This window comes from Jaculus jaculus, chromosome 7 (assembly GCF_020740685.1).
Source record: "Jaculus jaculus isolate mJacJac1 chromosome 7, mJacJac1.mat.Y.cur, whole genome shotgun sequence".
NCBI lineage: Eukaryota > Metazoa > Chordata > Mammalia > Rodentia > Dipodidae > Jaculus > Jaculus jaculus.
Window position 1 is genome coordinate 144,744,408 of NC_059108.1, and position 27,895 is coordinate 144,772,302.

The following is a 27,895-nucleotide window of genomic DNA, read 5'->3' on the forward strand; positions in this document are numbered from 1 at the left end:
CAGACAAGTTAAAAACAATTTGTGGGATTGTAGCAGCATTGGATCAGCTTCTTCTCTTTTGGTGGTGGATGGGGGTAGAGAAAAGGATGAGAAAGAATCCTGAACTGCTGAAAGGGATTAAGCTGTACAATAAATGAATATTTAATTATATGCAAGTACATAGTTAAAAGCTATTCATTAGGTGTAATTTGAAGGCCTCAAAAATGCAGCAGTTCATAAATCATTGTAAACTTGTTTTTAAAAAGGCATAGGAATTCAGAGGCATCTGTGCCATTATCAAGGTTAAATGCTGGGTGTGCAGTCATGATAAATCTTCTGTCTCATGTGCTTTACGAGGCCTACAAGAACAGGCTCAGACCATATCAGATACCACTGTGTCATTTGGTGAGAAGGTTTGGAAGTGGATTTCAGGACATTCACAATGAAAGAGAATTATGCCTGTCATTTCTTTTGGCTTTTTGATATAGTCCAGGTTGACCTGGAATTCACTATGTTGTCTCAGGGTGGCTTTGAACTCACAGCTGTCCTCCTTTGGCCTCCCGAGTGCTTAAAGACTTCTGCCACCATGCCTGGCTGTGCCTCTCATTTCTGATAATAGTAACTACTAATTTTTGGGCCTTGTGTGCTCAGCTGCTCATGTTAAGTCAGTCTACATTCCAAGGGTCCTACCTGAGACCTCTTGATTGACTTCCAAAGCCTGAAAGTCTACAAGAATGGGAACCCTAAACAGTCCCAATTTGCCCAATGCTCACTTCTCACACTCCTCACACTTTCCTCTCTCCCCAACATTTTTACCCAGGACTGGCTTCCCATCTTACACCAATGTGCTTTTGGGATCTCTTGGATAGATCCATTGGTGAGGTTCTCAACAGCTACACCGGATGACCCCACTCAATATGAAGAAGCCAGATTAGTTAGGTCACCTCAGTTCCCTAGTGGCAATTAGAGTTACTTCTTCAGAGGGAGGATTGAGGCAGTTCAGGGGTAAGAGGATATACCAAAAGTAAAAGGGAGGAATGTCTGAGAGCCTCACCTGGCCTCTACTTTGTTAGAAGTCAAAGAAGGCTGTGGCTTTTCCTTATCTACTGATGCCTAAAGGGATTCCCTAGGTCTGTTTTTCCTTAAACTCAAACTGGGTCCTTCCCTAGAAAGGAGTTCCCCTTTCCTGGAGATTATGAATCCCTGATGCCTTCTGTAGAAACCTGGCCGCTGGGCTGGTTTGGTTCAGCCCCTGTTTAGAACCTACTAGAATCCCAGTTTGGGTCCCTAGTTGCTGGGTCTCTTTACTCCATTCCTGCCTTCTGGGCAGAAGCTCTATTCTTTCTTAAGTGCTTTTAGTTCTACCTATAATCTAATAAAAATCTCCCTAAACCTTAAAAAATAAAATGAAAAAGGCATAGGATATTCCTATAACTTTTTTTTTAATTTTTATTAACATTTTTCATGATTATAAAATATATCCCATGGTAATTCCCTCCTATAACTTTTAAAATATACATTTTTAATTTTTTTTTCTCTTCTTTATTTATTAGGGAGAGAAAGAGGGTGAATGAGAGAGTGAGAATGGGCATACCAGGGCTTCTAGCCACTGCAAACGAACTCCAGATGCATGTACCACCATGTGTATCTGGCTTACATGGGTCCTGGTGAATCGAATCTGGGTCCTTAGGTTTCACAGACATACGCCTTAACCCCTAAGTCATCTCCCCAGCCCCCTTATTTATTTAATTGAGAGAGAGAGAGAGAGAGAGAAAGATGCAGAAAGAGAGAGAGAGAGAGAGAGAAGGAGAGAACGGATGCGCCAGGGCCTCCAGTCACCGCAGATGAACTAACAGATGCTAGCACCCCTTTGTGCATCTGGTTTACGTGGGTCCTGGAGAACTGAATCGGATCCTGTGGCTTTGCAGGCAAATGTCTTAACCACTAAGCCATGTCTCCAGCCCTCCTAGAACTTTTTTTTTTTTTTTTTTTTTTTCCCGAGGTAGGGTCTCACTCTGTCCCAGGCTGATGTAGAATTCACTATGTAGTCTCAAACTCACAGCGATCCCCCTACCTCTGCCTCCCTGAGAGGAATGTGCCACCATGCCCAGCTCCTCCTAGGACTTTTTTTAAAAAGTATTTATTTATTTGCAAGCAGAGAGATACAGAGAAGAGAGAAAAAGCAAGAAGGCGTGCCCAGGGCCTCTAGTCACTGCAGATGAACTCCAGCTGCATGCACCACTTTGTGCATCTGGTTTTATGTGGATACTGAGGAGTCAAACCTTGGCTGTTAGGCTTTGCAGGCAAGTGCCTTAATCACTATTCGTAGTACTTTCATTGCAACGATGCAGTAAAGTCCCCTACTTAAGCTAGCATTTCATGAGCAGTGACTTACTGTATAGTATAGTGACTTGATTTTTGTTTTGTTTTGTTTTGTTTTTCAAGGCAGGGTCTTGGCTGACCTGAAATTCACTATGTAGTCTCAGGGTAGCCTTGACCTCTCAGCAATTCTCCTACCTCTGCCTCCCAAGTGCTGGGATTAAAGATGTCCACCACCAGTGACTTGATTTAAAAAAATAAAATAAAATAAAAACCTTTTAGTTTGTTGTTTTGTCACTGTACTCCAGAATTTATAGATATTGAAAGAAAAAGGATGGTCAGAATGTCAATACTAGTAAATGATTGTGGGCTTTAATTTTCCAAACTCACTGATAACTCGTTGTTATCCCAATTAATGTTTTAAATTTATTTTATTTGTATTTTAAGTAAAGTTCTTTCCATCTGAAGGAATCCTACAGAACTTGGAAGCTGGCCTGACCCTGCATGCACAAAGAGGGACATGTGTGCCAGAAAACCCACGCAGCCTGTCCCAGTCCTGCATTCTGTCCTCTCTCAGGGCCCATACCGCCCCAACTAATTTTTAAAAATATTTTATTTATCATGAGAAAGAGAGAGAATGGGCACAGCAGGACCTCCAGCTGCTGCAAAATGAACTCCAGGTGCATGCGCCACTTTGTGCATCTGGCTTACATGGGTTCTAGGGCATCAAACCTGGGTTCTTAGGTTTTGCAGACAAGCACCTTAATCACTAAGCCATCTCTCTAGCCCCTAACTAGTTTTTTTGTGTTGTTTACCTTGAAAATTGGAAAACCAAAAAGAACCTAAAAAGTAATAAAATTATGCTTTAAGTTCAGATATTTTAAATTTTATGAGGTTTTTTGCAGTTTTTTTTTTTTTTGTAACTATTGCATAGTTGTAGAGCATGAACTTTGTACTTCACATTAAGTTGCAATATCAAAAGGTTGGGCAAGGGGGCTGGACATAGAGCTTAGCAATTAAGGCACTTGCCTACAAAGCCAGGTTTGATTCCCCAGTACCCACGTAAGCCAAGTGCACAAGGTGGTGCAGACGTCTAGAGTTTGCAATGGCTAGAGGCCTTGGCATGCCCATTCTCTTTCTATCTATACCCCCCCCCAAAATAAATAAATAAATTACTTTGTAAGAAAAAGATTGTTTAGCTGGCCGTGGTGGCGCACGCCTTTAATCCCAGCACTTGGGAGGCAAAGGTAGGAGGATTGCCGTGAGTTCAAGGCCACCCTGAGACTCCATAGTAAATTCCAGGTCAGCCTGGGCTAGAGTGAGACCCTACCTCGGGGGGGAAAAAAAAAAAGATTGTTTATTGGTACTAGGAAGATGGCTCACTGGTTAAAGGCAAAGATGCAAGCCTGCTATCCAGAGGTTGGATCTCTAACAGCCACATAAGGCCAGGCACACAGTGGGACATGTGACTGTAATTCCCATGTGCCTACAGCAGTGTGAGGAGAATCCCAAAGCTCATGGACCAGCAAGTCTGGCCTTCCCAAGATGGAAGAGAGGACCAACACTCTGAAGCTGTCCTCTTACTTGCACACACACACACACACACACACACATGCCCATACATACAGACATACACATTAATACATCTCTGTGTGCTAGATGAGACACTAGTTAAAAAATTATATTGCCACCTGTTGCATTTACTTTCTTGTCACTGGGACAAACATCTGACCAGAAGCAGATAATTAAACATGGTGATGCTCTTCACCTTGAGTATTTCCTTTGCATTCTAGCAACTCTGCTTTCTGCTTTTCTCTCATGCCTTCATACCAGTGCCAGGAATTTGACCTTCGTGACACTGGCCGCCTTTTAGGTCACTTGAATACTAGTTTTAGAAGGGTTATGAGTTGACTGGGAATTGCAAGAGTTGCTCTCAATAAATAATAATGTATTATCTGGTTGTTTTTTTTTTTTTTCCTTTTTCTGTGTTTATGCAGTATTTCAAAGTTACAATGATTGGGCCTCAGTGGTAGAGCTTGATTAGCATGTGAGTGACCCTGGGCTTGGTTCTCCTCATCAGCAAACAAATGACTACAACAAAATCCAGTGATTCACCGCTAGGTATTTGACTTTTTATGTATGGTAATTACTTGTTATGTTCTGAGAAGATAATTCCACATTAGTTTGTACTTTTTACAGTTGTTTAGTGGTAATCTTCCTTATATCATCACAGTAAAGTCCTTTTGTAGCAAAATTTGAGTGCCTTCTCTTTATTTTTTGTTACTATGCCACTAACAACAACTTATGAGACATTTATTGTTCTCATTTTGCAGATGAGGAAACTGAGACTTGTTGAAGTTACAAAATTTGTCCAAAGTCACACAGCTTATAAAGGGCACAGTCAAGATTCAGAGCCAGGTCTGTCCAATTTCAAAACTATTGATCATGGCAAAGATACTTTGAAATAGCTGTGATGTGTCAACCTGTTGTGATAAATTGTATTGATATTGATATTAATATTATATTGCTTAAGTGTTACTTAACTCTTGTGAGTAATTTTAATGACGTATTTGTCTTTCATAATTTTATTGTTCTTTTAAATATTGTGAACAGCAATTTAATATAGTAGCTAAGCGTTTGGGGTCTGCTGACAGGCAACTGTGGAATAACCTCAAGCCTCCCCACTTACTTGTATGACATTAGAAAGTTACTTCACTTTTTTGTACCTCAGTTTTCCTTCATCTGTAGAGTGGTGATAGTATTGTTATTCACCTAATAAGATTGTTGTGATTCAATAATTTAATATATGCAAAACATTTAATTCTGTGGCACATGGTAAACAGGTAACGAATGTCAACAAAGTGTTATTTTTTAGCAATTAGTCAAGAAATGATCATTACTTCTAATTCTCTGATAGCAAATTTAGATATGCAAATTTTATGCCACAATATACATAAAATAAAGCATGAATTAATTAGGCTTAGAGAAAATCACACATTTGGTCAAATTCAGATCTGGTGTAAAGTAGCTGGGCATGGTGGCTCATACCTTTCATCCCAGCACTCAGGAGGCAGAGTCAGGAGGATTGTCATCCTGAGACTACATAGTGAATTCTGGGCTTAGAGCAAGACCCTACCTCAAAAAGACAAGCAACAAAAGTTTGAGGGCTGGAGAGATGGCTTAGTGGTTAAGACACTTGTCTGGACCCAGGTTCAGTTCCCCAGGACCCATGTAAGTCAGATGCACAAGGTGGCACATGTATCTGGAGTTCATTTGCAGTGGCTAGAAGCCCTTGCGTGCCCATTGTCTTTCTCTCTCTGCCTCTTTCTCTCTTTCTCAAGTAAATAAATGAAATAAAAAAACCAGTTAAAAAATCTGATTAGTCTTTCTCCCTTCCTCCTCCCTTTCTCTCTCTCTTTCTCCCTCCTTCTCTTCTTAACAGAATCTTAACTCAGGCTGGCATAGAACTCTTATTGTAGCTGAAGATGACCTTGAACTTCTGATCCTCCATAGGCGTGTCACTATGCCTGGTTTATCCAGTTCTGTGGCCTGGTGTATACCAGGGAAATACTCTACCAACTGAGCTACATTCCCAGATGTTTTTGGATTTTCTGTATAACAAATTAAACATGAAACTCTTTCCAGTGCTTACACGTTTAACTTCTTTTTTTCTTTCCTGTGCTAGTTAAGACTTCTAGTAACAGTATTTAATACAGGTGGGGGTTGTATGGTTTTTTGTTTCACCTTGCTGCAGATTGAACCCAGGGCCTTGTGCACACTAGGCTAGTGCTCTACCACTGTCTACATCCCCAGCTTTGTAGTAAGTTTTTTAAGGAGGCATGTGTCTCATGTTTTGCCATTAAAGGTCGTGTTGCTGAGCCTCGTATAGTAGCACCTATAGTTCCAGCCCTTGAGAAGCTGAGTTGGGAGGGTTACTTGGGCCCCAGAGATGGAGATCAGCCTCAGCAGTGTGATGAGAAACAGTAGTATTTGCTCTATGTGTTCTGGGGATGGAACCTGGAGTCGCATATGCTAAGCATATGCTTTGCCACTGAGCTGCACCTTCCCATCCCTGTGCCATAGATACTTAATGAACATTCTCAGTAGTTTAAAAATATACCTCTTCTTAGTTGGCTAAGATTTTTGTGGGGGAGAATGAGTATTGAATTTTTTCAGATGCTCTTTTTGTGTTTGTGAAACGATCGTGTGTGGAAAATGACATTTACAGATTTAAAAAGTTTTTATTTATTTGAGAGAGAGAGGGGCAGATGGAGAGAGAGAGAATGGGCACACCAGGGCTTCTAGCCACTGCAGACAAACACCAGATGCATGTGTCACCTTGTGCATCTGGCTTATGTGGATCCTGGGGAATCAAACCTGGTCCTTTGGCTTTGTCAGTCAGCACCTTAACCACTAAGCCACCTCTCCAGCCCTTATAGATTTTTTTCTAATGTTGAATTGCCTTCGCATTGCTAGCATAATCCCAAATTTAATATGATGGAGTTTTTTACATACATAATTTGATTTGGTTTATTACTATTTTGCTTGAGATTTTTTAATCTTATGTTTACAGGTGAAATTGGCCCATGATTTATTTATTTTCTCTTTTTTTAGTTTTTTGAGGTAGGGTTTTACTCTAGTTCACACATAGTGACCTGGAATTCACTATGTAGTCTCAGGGTGACGTTGAAAGCACGATGATCCTCCCACCTTTGCCTCCCAAGTACTGGGATTAAAGGCATGTGCCACCCACACCTGGCTTAATTTTTTTGTTAATTTAGTAGAACTTTATTGTGTGGACAGATCATGTGTTGATCCCATTCCTCCATGTTATCCTATTATACTCCCTCTTCCCCACCCCCATCACACTGAGGGCTTGTCATTGGGGTTATGCATGCAGCGCTCAGTCACTGTGAAGGGGGCGATGCCTCAAGATATTCCTCTCCAGCCTGTGACTCTTACAGTCTTTCCATCCCCTCTTCCACAACATTCCCTGAGCCTTGGTGGGTGTGTTATAAGCGTACTTTATGTTTATTTATTTGAAAGAGAGTGACAGAAGGAGGGAAAGAGAGGGAGAGAAAGAATGGGTGTGCCAGGGCCTTTAGCCACTGCAAATGAACTCCAGAAGCATGCCCCACCTTGTGTATCCAGCTTTATGAGTACTGGGGAATCAGACTTCGGTCATTAGGCTTTGTAGGCAAGTGCCTTAACCACTGAGCCATCATTCCACCCCCCTTTTCTTTCTTTAAAATGGTTCAGGCTGGCCATCCTACCTTCACCTTCTTAGTTGAGTGCTAGGATTATAGAATTATAGTGCCTTTGCTTCTCTTTTTCCTAGGTACCTCCATCTACTGTTGTTTAGTGACATTTTAATGTAAATTCATCCCTTGGGGCATTGTAGACCACCAAATGAATTTGAGTTGTAAACATTTGTAGGGGTCTGCTTATGTTTACAACTCTTACAATCTTTGGTTTGTTCTGCAATTGGAAGACAAGCTTCTTTATGGTCTTTTGGGGTGAGAGCTCGGGATGGGAGGTAGAATGAGTCTATTTCTTGTTTTCATACATGTATAAAGGGTCCCCTATTAGATGGCCCATGATGGATGGGCCCTGAAGCCTAGGGGCTGAAGAAATGGCTCCGTGGGTGCTTGTCATGCAAGCAGATGAGGTCCTGAGACCATGTGAGTTCGTGTAAAAAACTGAGCACGGTCACATACTTCTGTAACCCCAGTCCTGTGGGGAGCAAAGACAGGAAAGTTGCTGGGACTTGCTGGTCAGCCAGTGTAACCAAAGAATGGCAGCTCTAGGTTTCCTGAGAGACTCCATCTGAAGGAAATTGAGCAGTAGAGAAGGGCATCCGATGTGCCTTGGCCTCCACACATGCCATACTTGCACAACACGCACACACATGTGTGCACACACACACCTGCAGACCATACTACACATATGATACAACTCGCAAAAAAAACATAAAAATTTCCAGAGTTTAAATATGTACATTAGACAGATCTACAGGGCAAAAAAATTTTCATTGTGTTATTAATCTCTTTGGGTTTCTACTTTCTCGCAGATTTTGGCATGGTAATTCCTATACTATCTTGTCAGCTCTTCACTACCTTTAAGTTGTGTGTGTGTGTGTTTTCATGTGTGTTTGTGCACATGTGTTTGTGTGCATGCTTGTATGCTCATGTGGAGGCCAGAGGTCCATGTCGGGATATCGTCCTCATTTGCTCTCCACTTTATTATTTGAGACAAGAATCTCCAGCTGAACCTAGAGCTCACCTATTCAGTGATACTAGCTAGCCAGCAGGTCCCAGGGACTCCCTGTCTCCACATTCCAGTACTGGGATTCTAGGCGCTTGCTACCATGTCTAGCATTTCATGGGGGCATGAGGGGTTCAAACTCAGGCCCTGATACTACCATGGCAAGAACTTTTGTTTATGTTTCTGTTTTTTGAGGTAGGGTTTCACTCTAGCTCAGGCTGACCTGGAATTCATTATGTAATCTCAGGGTGGCCTCGAACTCATGGGGATCCTCCCACTTCTGCCTTGCAAGTGCTGGGATTAAAGGCATATGTCACCATGCCTGGCAGCAAGAACTTTTTATAAAGATTTGTTTTTTTTCTTTTTTTTTTTTGTTCATTTTTATTTATTTATTTGAGAGTGACAGAGAGAGAGAGAGAGAGAGTGTGTGTGTGAATGGGTGTGCCAGGGCTTCCAGCCACTGCAAACGAACTCCAGATACATGCACCCCTTGTGCATCTGGCTAACATGGGTCCTGGAGAATCAAGCCTCAAACTGGGGTCCTTAAGCTTCACAGGCAAGCGCTTAACCGCTAAGCCATTTCTCCAGACCCTAAAGATTTGTTTTTATTTATTTATTAGAGACAGAGAGGGAAAGAAAGTGAGAATGGGTACACCAGGGCCTCTAGCTACTACAGATGAACTCCAAATGCATGCACCACCATGTGCATCTGGCTTACATGGGGCCTGAAGAATCGAACCTGGATTCTTAGGCTTCACAGGCAAGTGTCTTAACCACTAAGCCATCTCTCCAGCCCAAGAACTTTTAAAAATAATTTTTGCATTACTTTTAGTTGTTTTGGTGAGAAAATTGGTTGGATAATCTAGCCTAATGTGTTTGTATAAGTGCTATTTTGTTGAATCTTTTTTTCTTTTTTAGATTCCTTAAGATACATGCTTGCCCTACTTCTCCCTTCATTTCCCTTCCTCCTTTCTTTTCATTTCTTTGTTTTTTTTTCCCCCCTTTTTAAAAATTTATTTATTAGCAAGCAGAGAGAAAGAGAGAGAGAGAGAAAATGGGCATGCCAGACCCTCTGGCCACTCTAAACAAACTCCAGCTGCATGTACCACCCTCTGCATCTGGCTTTATGTGGGTACTGGAGAATCGAACCTGGTTTGTCAGGTTCTATAGGCAAACACCTAAACTGCTGAGCCATCTCTCCAGCCCTTTTCTTTCTTTCTTTTTTGTTCGTTGCTTTTTTTTTTTTTTTTTAGTGCTTTCTAAACAAAGTAATTAATTAAAAAATAAAAGAAGGGCTGGAGAGATGACTCAGCGGTTAAGGCGCTTTTCTGCAAAGCCAAAGGACCTAAGTTCAACTCCCCAGGACCCATGTAAGCCAGATGCACAAGGGGGCACATGCATCTGGAGTTCATTTGTAGTGGCTGGGCACCCTGGTGTGCCCATTCTCTCTGTATCTCTACCTGCCTATTTCTGTATCTCTGTCTCTCAAATAAATAAAAATAAAAAAAATATTAAAAAATAAATAAATAAAAGAAAAGACAAAGCCAGGCTTGGTGGCACATGCCTTGAATGGAGGCAGAGGTAGGAGGATGGCTGTGAGTTCAAGGCCACCCTGAGACTACATAGTGAATTCCAGGTCAGTCTGGGCTAGAGTGAGACCCTACCTTGAAAAACAAACAACAAAATAATAAAAGATACACATTCATATACATGTATCTTTTGTTGTACTCACCTTTTTATATTTTTAACTTTTAAAAATTATTTCATATATTTGAGGGAGAAAGAGGCATGTCTATATGTGTGTGTGTGTGTGTGTGTGTGTGTGTATGTGTGTGTATGTACATATATATGTGTGTGTGTGTGTATGTATATATATATATATATATATATATAGAGAGAGAGAGAGAGAGAGAGAGAGAATGAAAATATGAATGAATATGGGCGTACCAGGGCCTCCAGCCACTGCAAACGAACTCAAGATACATGCATCACACTGTGCATCTGACTGCATCTGGCTCAAGTGGGTCCTGTAAAATTGAACCTGGCTCCTTTGGCTTCACTGCTTCACTCTGGCCTTAACTGCTAAGCCATCTCTCTAGCCCTTAGAATGTTTTTTTTTTAAATTTTTAATTTAATTTTTGGACATTTTTATTTATTTATTTATTGTTTTTTTCAAGGTAGGGTCTCACTCTAGTCCAGGCTGACCTGAATTCACTATGGAGTCTCAGGGTGGCCTTGAACTCATGGTGATCCTCCTATCTCTGCCTCCCGAGTGCTGGGATTAAAGGCGTGCACCACCATGCCTGGCAATTTTTGGACATTTTGAAATATAATTTGTTTTTTGTTGATTTCTGCTCCCTCCTATCCTTCCTTGTCTTTCTTCCAATTTCTGTCCCCCTGCATCTTCCCTCCTGTTTACATGTTACATGTATCCTTTTGCCCATCCCTCTCTCATCTTCCATACCATCTCTTTATAATTACTTTTGGTTACAGTTCTATGTTTATAGGTTTTATCCTATTTGTCTATACATACATACACACACACACACACACACACACACACACACATACATACTTAGAGATATTGCAAGCTAAGAGAGAAATAAGCAAGTAGAGAGAGAAAGAAAGAGAGAGAGAATGAGTGCATCAGGGCCTCTCCAGCCACTGCAGATGAGCTCCAGACACATGGGCCACCTTGTGCATCTGCTTTACATGGGTTCCGGGGAATCAAACCTGGGTCCTTTGGCTTTGCAGGCAAGTGCCTTAACTGCTAAGCCATCTCTCCAAACCCCCTAACTGAACTTTTTTTTTTTTTTTTGGAGGTAGAGTTCTCACTCTAGCCTAGGCTGGCCTGGAATTCACTCAGTAGTCTCAGGGTGGCCTCGAACTCACAGCAATCCACCTACCTCTGCCTCCCTAGTGCTGGGATTAAAGGCATACACCACTGCACCCAGCTTTTAACTCAGCTTTAAAAAAAAATTTTTTTTGTTTATTTTTATTTATTTATTTGATAGCAACAGGCAGAGAGAGAGAGAGAATGGGCATGCCAGGGCCTCCAGCCACTGCAAAAGAACTCCAGATGCATGCGCCCCCTTGTGCATCTGGCTAACGTGGGTCCTGGGGAATCGAGCCTCGAACCGGGGTCCTTAGGCTTCACAGGCAAGTGCTTAACTGCTAAGCCATCTCTCCAGCCCTTAACTCAGCTTTTAAACAAGATTTTCAATTTGAATTACAAAGTAAGATTAAATCATATCCTGTAGAAATGAAGAAGTGTATCTACAACATAGTGATCTAGAAAAGCTAAAAATAAAGATACGAAAAGATAAACAGACAAATGAAAGACACTGTTTTCAGTACCCCTATCACTACCAATTTGGGTAACAGACTTCAGTGAATAATTGGTGTTCTATATCTTGAGAATTACTAAGGTTCCTGAAAGACTGTTTTAGTGTTACTAATAGAATGGCAATTTTTTTTTCTTTTCTTTCCATGTCTCTTTTTCCTCCCCTTCTCCCTTTTTTCACTTCTTCCCATACTTTTAACACCTTTGGAACTAGAAAGCATTTTTCATTGGGATTCATTTTACTTTTGATGAGATTTCATAGTTACTGAACATCTACAACAAACACTTCTGGCAGCATTTTTATTAGTACAGTATAAAATAATGATGCAATTGATGGTATGTTAGCACTAGTAAAGTCTATTTGTTCACATACATGCCAGCATGGTTCTTTACCTTATCCCTACTTGAGATGTCCTATGCTTAGATCATTCAAGACCTTAAAGAAGGAGTGTGTGTGTGTGTTTGTGTTTGTATATATATCCATATCCATATACATACGTTCACACACATACAGACATGCCCTTTTATTGTTCTGGTACCCAGTACCTTGCATATGCTACGTAAGCAGTGTTCCATTGAGTTAACATCCCCATCCTGAAAATACAATTTAACTTTCTCATTCTAGCTTGTCCATTACCTAACACAACACTTTGTTGGACACAAAGTATTATTTATTAGCAGTTAAAGGAAGTGTGTTGGTCTTAAGTATCATAACTCAGACTGTTGGTGAGAACAAATATATACCCATAATCTTGATTAAGATTATTTAAGTTGGGCTGGAGAGGTGGCGTAGCGGTTAAGCGCTTGCCTGTGAAGCCTAAGGACCCCGGTTCGAGGCTCGGTTCCCCAGGTCCCACGTTAGCCAGATGCACAAGGGGGCGCACGCGTCTGGAGTTCGTTTGCAGAGGCTAGAAGCCCTGGCGTGCCCATTCTCTCTCTCTCTCCCTCTATCTGTCTTTCTCTCTGTGTTTGTCGCTCTCAAATAAATAAATAAATAATGAACAAAAAATATTTTTTTAAAAAAAGATTATTTAAGTTAAGATTATTAAGATTATTTTTATAGAAAAACAGAAATCAGTGCCTCCTGTTTTAAGTAAGTTAGAGAACTTAGTAATTGGATGCTGAGCCATCTGATGCTATTCAAGGAAGTGTTGAAAAAATCAAACAAAGGAGTAATGATGGAGCCAGATAGATGGTAAAGTGTTTGGTATGCAGACATGGGACCTGAGTTCAGATTCTAAGCCCCCACATACATGCTGGGAATGGTGCTGTATGCCTGTACTTGCTGTGCTGGGGAGGCAGAGTTAGGAGATCCCTGGCATTTCCTGGCCAGGTGTGGCCAAATCTGTGTGCTCCAGATTCACTGAGAGAGGAACTATCTCAAAAAATAAGATGAACTAGGCGTGGTAAAACATGCCTTTAATCCCAGCACTCAGGAGGCAGAGGTAGGATGATTGCTGTGAGTTCGAGGCCACCCTGAGACTACATAGTGAATTCCAGGTCAGCCTGGGCCAGAGTAAGACCCTACCTCAAAAAACCGGGAAAAAAAAATAATAAGATGGAGGGCTAGAGAGATGGCTCAGTAGTTAAGGTGCTTGTCTGCAAAGCCTAATGACCTGGGTTCAATTCCCCAGTACCCATATAAAAAGCCAGATACACAAAATAGCATATGCATCTGGAGTTTGTTTGCAGTTGCCGGAGGTCCTGGCATGCCTATATTCTCCCTCTCCCTCCTGCTGTTTCTCTCTTTGTATCTCTCTGCTTGCAAATAAATAAAATAAGACAGAGATCAATTGAGGAGACACCAGACATCTACCTGTGGGCTCCACATGCATGTGAGTACATTCCTGTGAGGGAACACGCATATATGCACATCTGAGTGAACATGCATATACACACATCCTACGCATATGCAAAAAAAAGTAATTACAAGTTGTAAAGCACTGTGAAGAAAATGAAAATGGTAGGGTAAAAATGAATTGTAGCCGTGTGTGGTGGTGCACACCTTTAATCCTAGCACTTGGGAGGCAGAGGTAGGAGAATTGCTATGAGTTTGTGGTCAGCCTAAGACTATATAGTGAATTCTAGGTCAGCCTGGGTTAGAGGAGGACCCTACCTAGAAAAAAAAAAAATTACTCTGCCTACATTGTACACATTTGGAAAAGGGCACAATAGAAATAAATTCTAGTTTGTGGTTTATAGTACTCCAGATAAAAGACAGTTGAAGTTGTCTTGAACCCTGGGGGTTCTGGTTGTTGAGGTTAAGAGCAGTGGACAGGTTTGAGATATACTGTAGAAGTGTTTTGTTAATGGCTTAGGTAAGGGGACAGGAATGTGAAGGAAAAGGAGGGATAAGAGAGGCTTAAAGAATTGAAGGATGGGCTGGAGAGATGGCTTACTGGTTAAGGCACATGCCTGCAAAGCCAAAGGACCCTGGTTCGATTCTCCCAAGTCCCACGTTAGCCAGATGCACAAGGGGGTGCATGTGTCTGGAGGTTGTTTGCAGTGGCTGGAGGCCCTGGGGTGCCCATTCTCTCTCTCTCTCTGTCTCAAATAAATAAATAAAAACAAAATCTTTAAAAAAAAAAGAATTGAAGGATGATTTGGGTCAAGTACTTTCCAAATTATTTAATTTTTCCAGCCCTTCCACTCCTCTTCCTTTTCTCCTTGGTTTGCCTTCTGTCTTTCTCTCACGTTTCTTCTTCCTCTCATTCTTGTAACCAAGATTATTTTTATTCTAGTTTGCCTTTCCAGATTCTAGCCCCTTTTTTTTTCTCAGCCCACACTTGACAGATGCTTAGAGGAAGAAAGTCAGTGTAAAAAGTAGGCTATCCTGTGATTCTGTCCTTTCTCATCAAGATGTTCTTGCTAAATCAGTTTTTGTATGTCAGGACAAAATTATTTTGTTTTACAAATAAATTTTGAAGTATAACTCTAGTAAAGTCATTCTGTACATGTGTATTGTAGGGTTAAGGGTGGTGGCCATGTTTTTGTTGTCACCTTTTTGTTTGTTTTGTATTTAATTAGCCAAGGCTAGCCTTGCACTCAGCGACCTTCCTGTCTCAGCCTTCCAAATACAAGTACTACAGATAGGCCAGCACCACTGTGCCTGGCTTTGGCCATATGAGATAGGAGTTTTTATCTGTAAAATGTTAGCATGCCTTAAAAGGTAAGTATTGCTGGGACTGGAGAGATGGCTCAGCAGTTAAGGCACTTGTCTACAAAACCTAACCACCCAGGTTCAATTCCCCAGGACCCACGTAAGCCAGATGCACAAGGGGGCGCATGCATTTGGAGTTCATTTGCAGTGGCTGGAGACCCTGCTGTGCCCATCCTCTCTCTCTCTCTCTCTCTTTCTCTATCTCTCTCTTTTTCCCCCTCTTTTTTTTTTTTTTTTTTGGTTTTTCGAGGTAGGGTCTCTAGCCCCGGCTGACCTGGAATTCACTATGGAGTCTCAGGGTGGCCTTGAACTCACAGCAATCCTCCTACCTCTGCTTCCCGAGTGCTTGGATTAAAGGCATGCACCACCACTCCCGGCTATCTCTCTCCCCCTCTTTCTTTGTCAAATAAGTAAACAAATAACAGAAATATAAAAAAGAAGAAGAAGAAGAAGAAGAAGGGAGGGCTGGGGAGGTGTCTTAGTGGTTAGAGCACTTACCTGCAAAGCCTGAGGACCCAGGTTCAATTCCCCAGGACCTACGTAAACCAGATGCACAAGGTGGCACATGCAGCTAAAGGCCCTGGCGTGCCCATTCTTGTTTGCCCCCATTATATCATCGTGTACACACACACACACACACACACACACACACACACACACACACACAATAATGAAATAAAAAATAAATTTAAAAAAAAGAAGGGGAGCCATCATGGTGGCACATGCCTTTAATCCCAGCACTTAGAAGGTAGAGGTAGAAGGATCGCCATGAATTTCAAGCTACCCTGAGACTACAATAGTGAATTTCAGGACAGACTGGGGTAGAGTGAAACCTTACCTTGAAAACCCAAAAACAAAATAAAGAAGGAATTTTGTGAACAGAAATAGGAAATGCAAATTCATAAGGTATACATCTGAACTTAAAACCAGAGCTTGAGAGATGGTTTAGCCACTAAGGCCCTTGCCTGCAAAGTCTAAGGACCCAGGTTCTATTCCTCATTACCCATGTAAGCCAGATGCACAAGGTGGCACACGTGTTTGGAGTTTGTTTGCAGTGGCTAGAAGCCCTGACACACATGTTCTCTATCTGCCCCCCAATAAATACATAAATAAATAAAATATTTAAAATAAAAGAATAAAATTAAAACCAGAGCATGGAGTACTATTTAAAGCAGAGGTAGATTTATGGCTGGAAAATTCTTTGAGATTTTGGTGAAAGTTGAAAAATCTGGCCCCAGAAAGTATACAGGCACATACATACTGAAATTTGTGTCTAACCTTAGAGGGTTGCTGAACCTGAGGTATGTATGTGGGGGGAGGGGATTGTATCCATTGTGGTTCCTTAGTTGAGACTATGTGGTCTAAAATGGTAAGGGAATTGAGTATGTGCATTAGAGAGCTGAGACATTCAAATTGTGGCATTGTTTTATTCTCAAATGCCAATCTTTAGGGCAGCCAAGTCTTAATTTGTTTTAAATCTCTCTTTTTTTTTTTTAATTTGATTTATTAGTTTTCTTTTCATCAAATACCCGCAGTTTGGTACCATTGTTTAGGCTCATCTATGATCTACCCCCTCCCATTAGACCCTCCTTGTTGATGTAAATGGTCGTGCACTGTGGAGTTAGTCCCCAGTTATTGGTATGCTAAATGTCTCTGCAAATCATGACCCAACATGTGACTCTGACATTCTTTCCGCCCCCTCTTCCGCAAAATTTCCCTGAGCCATGTTGGGTTCATTTTTGGTCTGCTTCAGTGGTGAGGTGTTGGGGGCATCTGAGGCTCTGGCTCTCTGATTTGGCAGGAGTTGATTTTTCTCTGCGTTGGTCTCCTTCCCCGTTGTGCTGGTATCCGGTTCGCAGGAAAATATCACCCTTGCTTGTTTCACCAATTGTCCTTAGTTTCAGTTGGGCCCCTTTTGAGGTATGTTGGGGCAGCTCTCTCCATAGGATCTGCATCTATCTGAAAAAGAGAAGCTTATCTGATAGTAGTGAAGCAAAATAATTTTGTTTTTCAACGTAAGGTCTCTGATCCCAATGCAGTATTACAGTGGGAGACAGAGCCAGCAGAATCCAAAGCTCATGGGCCAGCTAGTCTGACATTTGCTTGAAGCAGCAAGAGAGCCTCTCAAGAAGGTGGGAAAACAGATACCTCAAGGCACCATGGCACACCCATAAACACACACACACACACACACACACACACACACACACAAAAGAATGACAATCTAAATAGGAGAACACAGATTGAAGCATATTGTTTAGAGAATACCCTCAATGAGTTGGAACAAGTAGAGGAAGCACTCAAGAGTCAGAAAATAGGTGATGAAAGTAAACTAGAGGTGTATTGTGGGGAGAGGAATGGGCCCAGGGAGGAAAGAAGTATATGAAATGGAGCCAAGTTTTTTTTTTGTGTGTGTGTTTTTAAATTTTTAATTTTTTTGCAAAGAATAAGAGAGAGAGAGTGAGAGAAAGAGACAGATAGAGAGAAAAAATGGGTGCAGGAGCCAAGTTTTTATAGGAGGACTCAAGGAATATAAAATATTTTTAGAAGCTGGGTGTGGTGGCACATGCCTTTAATCTGCAGAGGTAGGAGGATCACTGTGAGTTCTAAGCCAGACTGGGATTATAGAGTTCCAGGTCAGCCTGTGCTGGAGTGAGGTCAGTCCTACCTCAAATAAATAAATAAATATAAAAAATAAAAATTTTCTGAGGGCTGGAGAGATGGCTTAGCGGTTAAGATGCTTGCGTGTGAAGCCTAAGGACTCAGGTTCAACTCCCTGTAAGCCAGATGCACAAGGTCTTGCATGTGTTTGGAGTTCATTTGCAATGACTAGAAGCCCTGGTGCACCCATTCTCTCTCTCTAATAAATAAAAATAAAATTAAAAAAAATTCTGAATTTGGGCATGGTGGCACACACCTTTAATTCCCAGCACTTGGAAGACAGAGGTAGGAGGATCACCAGGAGTTCAAGGCCACCCTGAGAATACAGAGTGAATTCCAGGTCAGCCTGGGCTAGAGTGAGACCCTACCTCGAAAAATAAAATTTAAAAAAAAAATCTGAATTTGGAACTTAAATTGTATTTGATGGCCTTTGAAAACTGTAATGTAATAGAGACTTCTATTCTTTTTTTAACATTTTATTTTTATTTATTTATTTATCTGACAGGGAGGAAGGAAGGGAGAGAGAGAGAAAGAGAATGAATGGGCGTAATAGGGCCTCCAGCCACTGCAAACAAATTTCAGATGTGTGTGCCCCTTTGTGCATCTGGCTAACGTGGGTCCTAGGGAATTGAACCTAGGTCCTTTGGCTTTGAAGGCAAATGCCTTAACTGCCAAGCCATCCCTCTAGCCTGAGATTTTTTTTTTTTTTTTTTTTTTTTTTTTTTTTTGGTAAAAAAAATATTGGGGACTGGGGAGATGGCTTACTGATTAAAGGCACTTGCTTACAAAGCCCTCTGGCCTGGGTTCAGTTCCCCAGTACCCATATAAAACCAGATGCACAAAGTAGCACATGAGTCTGAAATGTGTTTAAAATAATTTACCTGTCACACAAAATAAGTTTTCAGTTTTTTTGTTTGTTTTTAGTCTTTCGAGGTAGGGTTTCACTCTGATCCAGGCTGACCTGGAATTCACTGTGCAGTCTCAGGGTGGCCTTGAACTCACAGTGATCCTCCTACCTATGCTTCCTGAGTGCTGGGATTAAAGATATGTACCACCACACTTGGCAAGTTTGCAGTTTTTACACTTAAAGAAATTGCATCTATCACCTGTGTTCAGCTAGGACTTCTCAGGCCAATGGTAGTTTCATTAAGAAGTAGCAAGCCATGTTGGGGATGTGACTCAGTGATTAAAGGCACTTGCTTACAAAACCTGCTGGCTCAGGTTTAATCCCCCAGTACCCACATAAGCTGGACACAAAGTAGCACATGCATTTGCAGCAGCAAGAACACTTATTCATACACACATGCAAATAAAGTATTATTTTTTTTTAAATTTTTTATTTATTTATTTGAGAGCGACAGACACAGAGAGAAAGACAGATAGAGGCAGAGAGAGACAATGGGCGCGCCAGGGCCCCCAGCCTCTGCAAATGAACTCCAGACGCGTGCGCCCCCTTGTGCATCTGGCTAACGTGGGACCTGGGGAACCGAGCCTCGAACCGGGGTCCTTAGGCTTCACAGGCAAGCGCTTAACCACTACGCCATCTCTCCAGCCCAAAAGTATTATTTTTTGTTGTAGTTTTCTTGAGATAGGGTCTTGGTCTAGCCCAGGTTGACCTGGATTTTACGACATAGTCTCAGGGTGGCCTCCAACTCACAGCGATGTGTGCCTACCTCTGCCTCCTGAGTGCTGGGATAAAAGAAGATGTGTACCACCACACTCAAAAAAGTAATTTTTGAGTACCAAGCAAAATGTAGTAAATTTATTTTAGATATATTATGTCACTAATTTTCAAAAATGTACTAGCTATTTTCATTTTCATTGTAATTGTTTTCTAATTTTCTTTTTCTAAGATTTCTTTCTTTACGATAAGAGGGAGAGAATGTGTATGCAGAGAGAGAAGAGTATGGGGTGGGGCTAGAGAGATGGCTTAGTGGATAAAAGGGCTTGCTTAAAAGCCTACGGCCTAGGTTTTATTCCCCAGTACCCACATAAAGCCACATGAACATAGTGGCATCTTATATCTGGAGTTCATGTGCAGTGACAAAAGGCCCTGGCACGCTGTTATACTTGCTTGCAAATATATAATAACTTTAAAAAATCATTTATTTTTATTTGTTTGAGAGAGAGAGAAGCAGATAGAGAATTGGCACACCAGGGCCTTTAGCCACTGCACATGAACTCCAGATGCATGCGTCACCTTCTATAGCGGGCTTAAGTGGATCCTGGGGAATCAAACCTGGGTCCTTTGGCTTTGCAGGCAAGTACCTTAACTGCTAAGCCATCCTTCCAGCCCCTATAATAACATTTTTTTAAAAAAGAGTATAGCTGGGCATGGTGGCACACACCTTTACTCCCAGTACTCAGGAGGCAGAAGCAGGAGGATCACTGAGAGTTCAAGGCCACCCTGAGACTACATAGTGAATTCCAGGTCAGCCTGGGCTAGAGTGATATCTTAACTTGAAAAACAACAACAAAATATAGATAGATAGGTAGGTAGGTAGGTAGGTAGGTAGGTAGGTAGAGAGAGAGAGAGAGAGAGAGAGAGAGAGAGAGAGAGAGAGAGAGAGAGGGATAGATAGATATAGGTGGCTGGAGAGATGGTACTTGGTGGCAAAGTCAAAGGACCCAGGTTCCATTCCCCATCACCCACATAAAGCCAGATGCATGAAGTGGCACATGCATCTGGAGTTCATTTACAGTGGCTAGAGGCCCTGGCATGCCAGTTCCTTCCTTCCTTCTCTCTGCCTGCTTTTCTCAGAAGGAAAGAAAGGGAGGGGGGAAGGAGGGAAACAAAAGAAGGAAAGGAAGGAAGGAAAAAGAAGGAAAGGAAGAATGACTGAGTAAGTATGCGCTTGGCAGGGCCTCTTGGTGTTACAAACAAATACCATACACATATACCACTTTGTGCATCTGGCTGTATATCGTACCAGGGAGTTGAACCCAAGCCATTAGGCTGTGCAAGCAAACATCATGAATTGCTGAAACATCTTGCCACCCATCTCTCTTTTATTTTTTTTTAAAATTTTTTGTGAGCAAAGAGAGAAAGAATGAGCATGAATGAATGCATGCATGTGTGCATACATGGGCATGCCAGGGCCTCTTGCCTACCGCAGATGACCTCCAGACACATGCAACACTTTATGCATATGGCTTGATGTGGGGACATGTGTCTGGATTCTTTCCTTCCCTCCCCCCCTCCCTCCCTTCCTTCTTTCCTTCCTTTCTCTGTCTCTCTCTTTCTTTCTTTTTGAGATAAGGTCTCACTCTAGCCCAGGCTGACCTGGAATTCATATGTAGTCTCAGGGTGGCCTCAAACTCACGGTGATCCTCCTACCTCTGCCTCCCGAGTGCTGGGATTAAAGGCATGTGCCACTACGCCTGGCCATGTGTCTGGATTTCTTCTACAGAGGACAAGAGGCCCTGGTATGCCCATTCTGTATGCATTCATTCATGCCTGCTCCTTCCCTGTCCCTGTCTCTCTCTTTCTCTGGAATCAAACTTGGGCCAACCCATGGTGGCAGGTTTTGCAAGCAAGCTCTTTAACCACTGAACTATCTCCTTAATCCTTTATTTTCTTAGATTTGTGTTGGGTTATATTGTGTTGAGTACTTTACTTTTACTTTTTTTTTGGCATTGCTGGGGATCAAACCCAAGCTCTTACATATGCTAAGCAAGTGCTCTAATACTCTGCTACATCCCCAGACTCCCCCATACCTGTGTGTATTTTTCTGAATGTGATTTGAAAGAGTAGGCATTTTCAAAGAAGGTTATGAATTTTTTGAAGACATTTGTTAGATTAAGGTATGCTCTTGTTATATTGTTTAGAAATTAGTAATCTGTTGAAATTCATTTTAGAAAATACGAGGACGTTTTATACTCCTATCAGAATTCTTACCTACAACGTGTGGTGAGATTGGATTATCTATGTAAATTGACTTATTTGGTAATAATTCTGTTGTGGTTTGATTTTCCTCAGAGCACAAATTGAGTGTCTCAGGTGTTCCATTGGCATCGTGTGGGAGTGAACACTTGTGACAGAGAAGGCAATTTCTTTTCATAGCTTTGTCACATCATTTCTAGAGTAAAGATCACTTTGAGGTTATTTAAGGTCATTGACTCCTTCCAGGAAAGAATGAGCCATGCATCTTAGTAGAAACTGGAAGCATTCGTTCTCACAGTTTGAGATTTTACTTCCTGTATCCTGTTTACTCATTGCTGTTGAGAAAGAGAATGGGCATGCTAGGGCCTCTAGCTGCTGCAAACGAACTCCAGATGCACACGCCCCTTGTCCATCTGGTTTACTTGGGTCCCGGGGAATCCAACCTGGGTACTGTGGCTTTGCAGGCAGGCACCTTAACCATGAAGCCATCCCTCCAGCCCAGAGTGTTTTATTTCTTTGTAATTTTATAATTTCTGCTACTCTTGTGACAGCATTCAAGAAGCACCTCATTGAGAAACAAAGAACTAACCATGGTTTAAGCAGTTTTGTTAGGTTACGGTAATTATGTCATTTTTCTTGCAGGAAATTTTTTTTTCTTTTTTTCAAGGTAGTTCTCACTCTAGCCCAGGCTGACCTAGAATTCACTATGTGGTTGCAGGGTGGCCTTGAACTCATAGGGGTCCTCCTACCTTTGCCTCCCGAGTGCTGGAATTAAAGGCGTGTGCCACCACATCCAGATTTTTTTTTTTTTTTAATGAGAGAGAGAGCACACATGAGAGAGAATTGGTGTGCCAGGGCCTCCAGCCACTAAAGTTAAAGTCCATACATATGTGCAACCTTGTGTGCATGTGCAACCTTGCATATGAGTTACCTTGTGGGTGGGTCTGGCTTACATGAGACCTGGAGAGTCAAACATGGGTTCTTAGGCTTCATAGGCAAATACCTTAACTGCTAAGCCATCTCTCCAGCCCATTAACTAGTGTTTTCTAATATTAAGCTAAAAAGAGCCTCATATTTCAGTGTTTCAGAGTATGTTCCCTCCCCCCATCCAGGTAAAGAACTTTTAAGACTATTTTCAGAAATTGTTAGAATCTGGCCAACTATTTCCATTAACAAAAGTCAGAATGAATTTAAGAGGTATATAAATTAGTAGGGGAACTTCTCTATGACTTATTACAATTAAAGTAGAACATTCTTAGAATTACATTTCTTCATATCCTATTAGAAGTTATTGTGTTTTTTACAAGAAATTAGTACTGGAATTATCTTTCAAAATATAAAATGTATTTTGTTTGAGTTTCATTACATTCTCAGAGGTATTACAATTGCTCATTTTCCCTTAAGAAGCCATAACCTTTTATTTGGAGCTTCCGTGTTTTGTGCTTTGTGGTAATCTAAAGATAAAATGTGTAAGAAGGTGTAACCTTGGGTATTTCTTTTACTGTGTCTGCAGATTGTAAAAAATTAAAATGAACAAACTACGGCAAAGTTTTAGGAGAAAGAAAGATGTTTATGTTCCAGAGGCCAGTCGTCCACATCAGTGGCAGACAGATGAAGAAGGTGTTCGCACTGGAAAATGTAGCTTCCCAGTTAAGGTAAAAACTGTTTTTCTAGAATTCTTTGTGGAAAAGAAACAATAACCAGTTGTATGAGAAGTTTCATTAAGGTAATGAAAGAGAGTCCCTTAGCTGGGCATGGTGGCGCACGCCTTTAATCTCAGCACTCATGAAGCAGAGGTAGGACAATCACTATGAGTTTGAAGCCACGCTGTGACTACATAGTGAATTCCAGGTCAGCCTGAGCTAGAGTGAGACCCTACCTCGAAAAGCCAAAAAATAAGAGAGAGTCCCTTAAAAGCCAGTACCTTCATATTCTGTATCACTGATGGAATTACATATGAAAAATATGAAAAATTTGTTGCAGTTAGTGATATTTTTTATATTTAAATAAGAATTTCTGTCAGATAATCTATAATCAGTACAAAGAAGATCACTGTGTTTGTGTGTTTAATATTGGTACTCCAGCACAAAGCTATAACCCCAGCCCCCTTTTAATTTTAATTTTTATTAGCATTTTCCATGATTATAAAAAAATATCCCATGGTAATTCCCTCCCTCCCCCTATTTTTATTTCTTGAAACAGGGTCTCAAAGTTGCCCAGGCTGGCCTTGCACTCATTCTGTAGCCCAGGTAGGCTTGTTATTCTTGTTACTCTTCTGCCATAGCCTCCCAAGTAACTGGGATTATAAGCCTACACTGCTCGGTCTAACCAAATAAAATCACTTTTAAAGAAAAAAATTAATTATTTCCAAGAAGAGAGGGAGAGAGAGAGAGTATACGAATGGGGGCACCAGGGCCTCTAGCCACTGAAAACAAACTCCAGATGCATGAACTTTGAGGTATAGCAAGACCCTGCTTCACTCACTCACACACACACACACACACACACACACACACACACACAAGGAGGAAATAGAGCCACTTGTAGTGTCACATACCTTTAATCCCAGGCAGAGGTAAGATTGTTGTGAGTTCAAGGCCAGATTGAGACTTACATAGTGAATTCCAGGTCAGCCTGGGCTAGAGCAAGACCCTAACCCCCCCCACACACACACACAAAGCGGGGGGTGTAGAGAGATGGCTTAGCAGTTAAAGGTGCTTTCTTGCAATGCTTGATGGCCCTGGTTCAGTTACCCACCTAAAGCTAGATGCACAAAGTGGCACAAGTGTCTGGCGTTGGCAGTAGATGTGCCCATTCTCTCTCTCCTCCCCTTCGTTTTCACTGTCTCTGTCTCTCAAATACATAAATAAAATAATATTTTTTAAAAACTCAAAGAACTCAAAAAGTTAAATAATAAGGAATCAAATAAGCCAATCAAAAAATGGGCTATGGAGCTAAATAGAGAGTTCTCAAAGGAAGAAATATGAATGGCATATAAGCATCTAAAAAAATGTTCTACATCACTAGTCATCAGGGAAATGCAGATTAAAACTACATTGAGATTGCATCTCACTCCTGTCAGATTGGCCACCATCATGAAAACAAATGATCATAAATGTTGGCGGGGATGTGGAAAAAGAGGAACCCTTCTACACTGCTGGTGGGAATGCAATCTGGTCCAGCCATTGTGGAAATCAGTGTGGAGGTTCCTAAAACAGCTAAAGATTGATCTACCATATGACCCAGCTATCGCACTCCTAGGCATATATCCAAAGGAACCATCTCATTTCCTTAGAAGTACATGCTCAACCATGTTCATTGCTGCTCAATTTATAGTAGCTGGGAAATGGAACCAGCCTAGATGTCCCTGAACTGATGAGTGGATAATGAAGGTGTGGCACATTTATACAATGGAGTTCTACTCAGCAGTAAATAAAAATGAAGTTATGAAATTTGCAGAAAAATGGATGGATCTGGAAAGGATTATACTAAGTGAGGTAACCCAGGCCCAGAAAGCCAAGCGCCACATGTTCTCCCTCATATGTGGATCCTAGCTACAGATGATTGGGCTTCTGTCAGAGAAGGAAAATACTTAGTAGCAGAGCCCAGTAAATTAAAAAGGAGATATAAAGGGAAGAGAAAGGAAGGAGGAGGGTACTTAATAGGTTGGTATTGTATATATGTAAGTACAATGATTGAGATGGGGTGGTAATATGATGGAGAATGGAATTTCAAAGGGGAAAGTGTGGGGGTGAGGGAGGGTATTACCATGGGATATTTTTTATAATCATGGAAAATGTTAATAAAAATTGTGAAAATAAAAATAAAAATTAAAAAAATAAGGCAGGGACTAAAGAGATGGCTTAGTGGTTAAGGTACTTGCCTTCAAAGCCTAAAGACCCATGTTGACTCTCCAGATCCCACATAAGCCAGACACACAACCGATGAGGCAAGCTCAGGTCGCACATGCCCACTAGGTGGTGCACGTGTCTGGAATTCAATTGCAGTGGCTGAGGCCCTGATGTGTTGATTCTGTCTGTCTCTCTCTGTCTTCTCTCTCTAAAAGAAATAGGGCTGAAGAGATGGCTTAGCAGTTAATGCACTTGCCTGTGAAGATGAAGGACCTAGTTTTGATTCTCCAGGACCCATGTAAGCCAGATGCACAAGGTGGTACATGCATCTGGAGTTTGCAGTGGCTAGAGCTCTGGCATGCCCATCATCTCTCTATTTGTGTCTTTCTTTCTCTCTAATAAATAAATATATTTAAAAAAAAAAAAGAGCCGGGAGTGGTGGCACACTCGGGAGGCAGAAGTGGGAGGATCACCGTGAGTTTGAGGTCCCCTGAGACTACATAGTTGATTCCAGGTCAGCCTGAACCAGAGTGAGACCCTACCTCAAAAAAAAAAAAAAAAAAAAAAGAGTGTGATAGCACTCACCTTTAATTCTTTCATTGCAACACTGAAGAAGTGGAGGTAGGAGGATTGCTTTGAGTTCAAGGCCAGCCTAGGACTACAGAGTGAGTTCCAGGTCAGCTTGTGCTAGAGTGAGACCCTACCTTGAACTCTCCCTCCGTCCCCCCCACCCAAAAAAAAGAAACAACTTGGGCATAGGGACATAACTCCATTGGTAGAGTGCTTGTCTAACATGAGCAAAGCCCTGGGCTTGATCACAATCATTCCATAAAACTGGTTGTGGTAGTGCACACACCAGTACTCCACTGGTACAGTCAGGGGCATCAAATGTTCAGGGCCAGGCTGGAGAGATGGCTTAGCAGCTAAGGTACTTGCCTGCAAAGCCTGAGTACACAGGTTTGATTCTCCAGGACCCATGTAAGGCAGGTGAAAAGTGGTGCGTGCCTCTGGAGTCTGCAGTGTCTTGGGTGATGTGTGTGAGAGCTCTTGTGTATGAGTGCAGAAGCCTGGGTACCATGGTATGCATATGTGGAAGTCATGGGCAGCTTTGGGTGCTGGTCCTCACCTTTCTCCCTGTTTGAGACAGGCTCTCTCATTGTTCATGGCTGTGTTTGCCAGGCTAGTTGGCCCATGAGCTTTCGGGTGATCTTCCTGTCTCTACCTCCCTTCTCACTTTAGGTGCAGTGGGATGATAGATGCTTGTTCTGCAGCATCCAGCTTTACATGGGTTCTGGGGATCCAAACTCAGGTACTCAGGCTTGCACAGCAAGTGCTTTATCCACTGAGCCATCCCCTGTCCAGCCCCAGCTGTAATATAACACTTGTTCTCAATTTATTTGTGTGTACATGTGTGTGCGCACGCTTGTGCGTGCTGTGGACGGTCATGTGCATGCTTCGACACTCATGGAACTCTGTGGACAACCTTGAGGTGTTTGTCCTCCTTCCTTCCTTGAAACAGGGTCTCCTTGTGTTGCTGCTGCATGTGCCAGTCTAGCTATCCTGAAAACTTCCCAATTCTCCTGGCACCACCTCCTATTGCCTTAGGTATGTTGGGATTACAGATGCATGGCCACTTTGCATCCAGCTTTATGTGGGTGCTGGGGACTAAAACTCAGGCTTGCAGGCAACCACCTTAACCACTGAGCCTTCCCTCAGCTGTAATATTTTTATAAAGTAAAATGACTCTATAGTTACTCTTTGATCAGTAGTCATATAATTTACTTAGGCAAAATACTCATTTCATTTCTGAGGGAAATGCAGTGCTAAGAGGAAGATTAAGCACAACTTCAACAACAAAATGAGAGTTTAATAGAGAGGTAGTATGAAGTAGTGAGCAAAAGATCAAAATTCTGTTCCTCTCTCAGTTGGCTAGTCATGACTTTGTCTATGATCACTTAGAATTTTTTCTTCTTTTTTTGTATGTGTGTTTTTGTTTATTTCAAGGTAGGGTATCACTCTAGCTCAGGCTGACCTAGAATTCACTACAAAGTCTCAGAGTAGCCTCAAACTCAAGGCAGTCCTCCTACCTCTGCCTCCCAAGTGCTGGGTTTAAAGGTGTGCATTACCACACCCAGCTTTTAGAGTTTTCTTCTAAAATATGTATATTCATTTTCTGAAATATCTATATGTATACACACACACACATACACATTCATTTATTTATTTGAGAGAAAGGGGCTGATAGAGAATGGGCATGCCAGAGCCTCTAGCCACTGCAAATGAACTCCAGATGCATGCACCTTGTGCATCTGGCTATACTAGGGGATTGAACCTGGGTCCTTCGGCTTTGCAGGCAAGCGCTGTAACTGCTAAGTCACCTCTTCAGCCCTCACTTAGTATTTTTAGTACTTAGTGGAAAGTAAAGGTTTTGGATC

At 41.7% G+C, this 27,895-nt stretch overlaps 1 protein-coding gene across 6 annotated transcripts in view; it reads left to right on the forward strand.

The window, feature by feature from the left end:
* The window catches only part of Numb (NUMB endocytic adaptor protein), a 124,278-nt gene that overhangs the window by 60,871 nt on the left and 35,512 nt on the right, over positions 1-27,895 (forward strand). For 4 of the 6 annotated variants that reach the window (XM_045154070.1, XM_045154075.1, XM_045154074.1 and 1 more), the window contains exons 3-5: positions 4,296-4,419; positions 4,632-4,716; positions 23,123-23,264. In XM_045154070.1, the coding sequence (XP_045010005.1) occupies positions 23,139-23,264 (126 nt within the window). In that variant the 5' untranslated portion in view covers positions 4,296-4,419; positions 4,632-4,716; positions 23,123-23,138. The remainder of the gene's footprint in view (positions 1-4,295; positions 4,420-4,631; positions 4,717-23,122; positions 23,265-27,895) is intronic. The other 2 variants (XM_045154071.1, XM_045154073.1) reach the window with 2 other exon arrangements.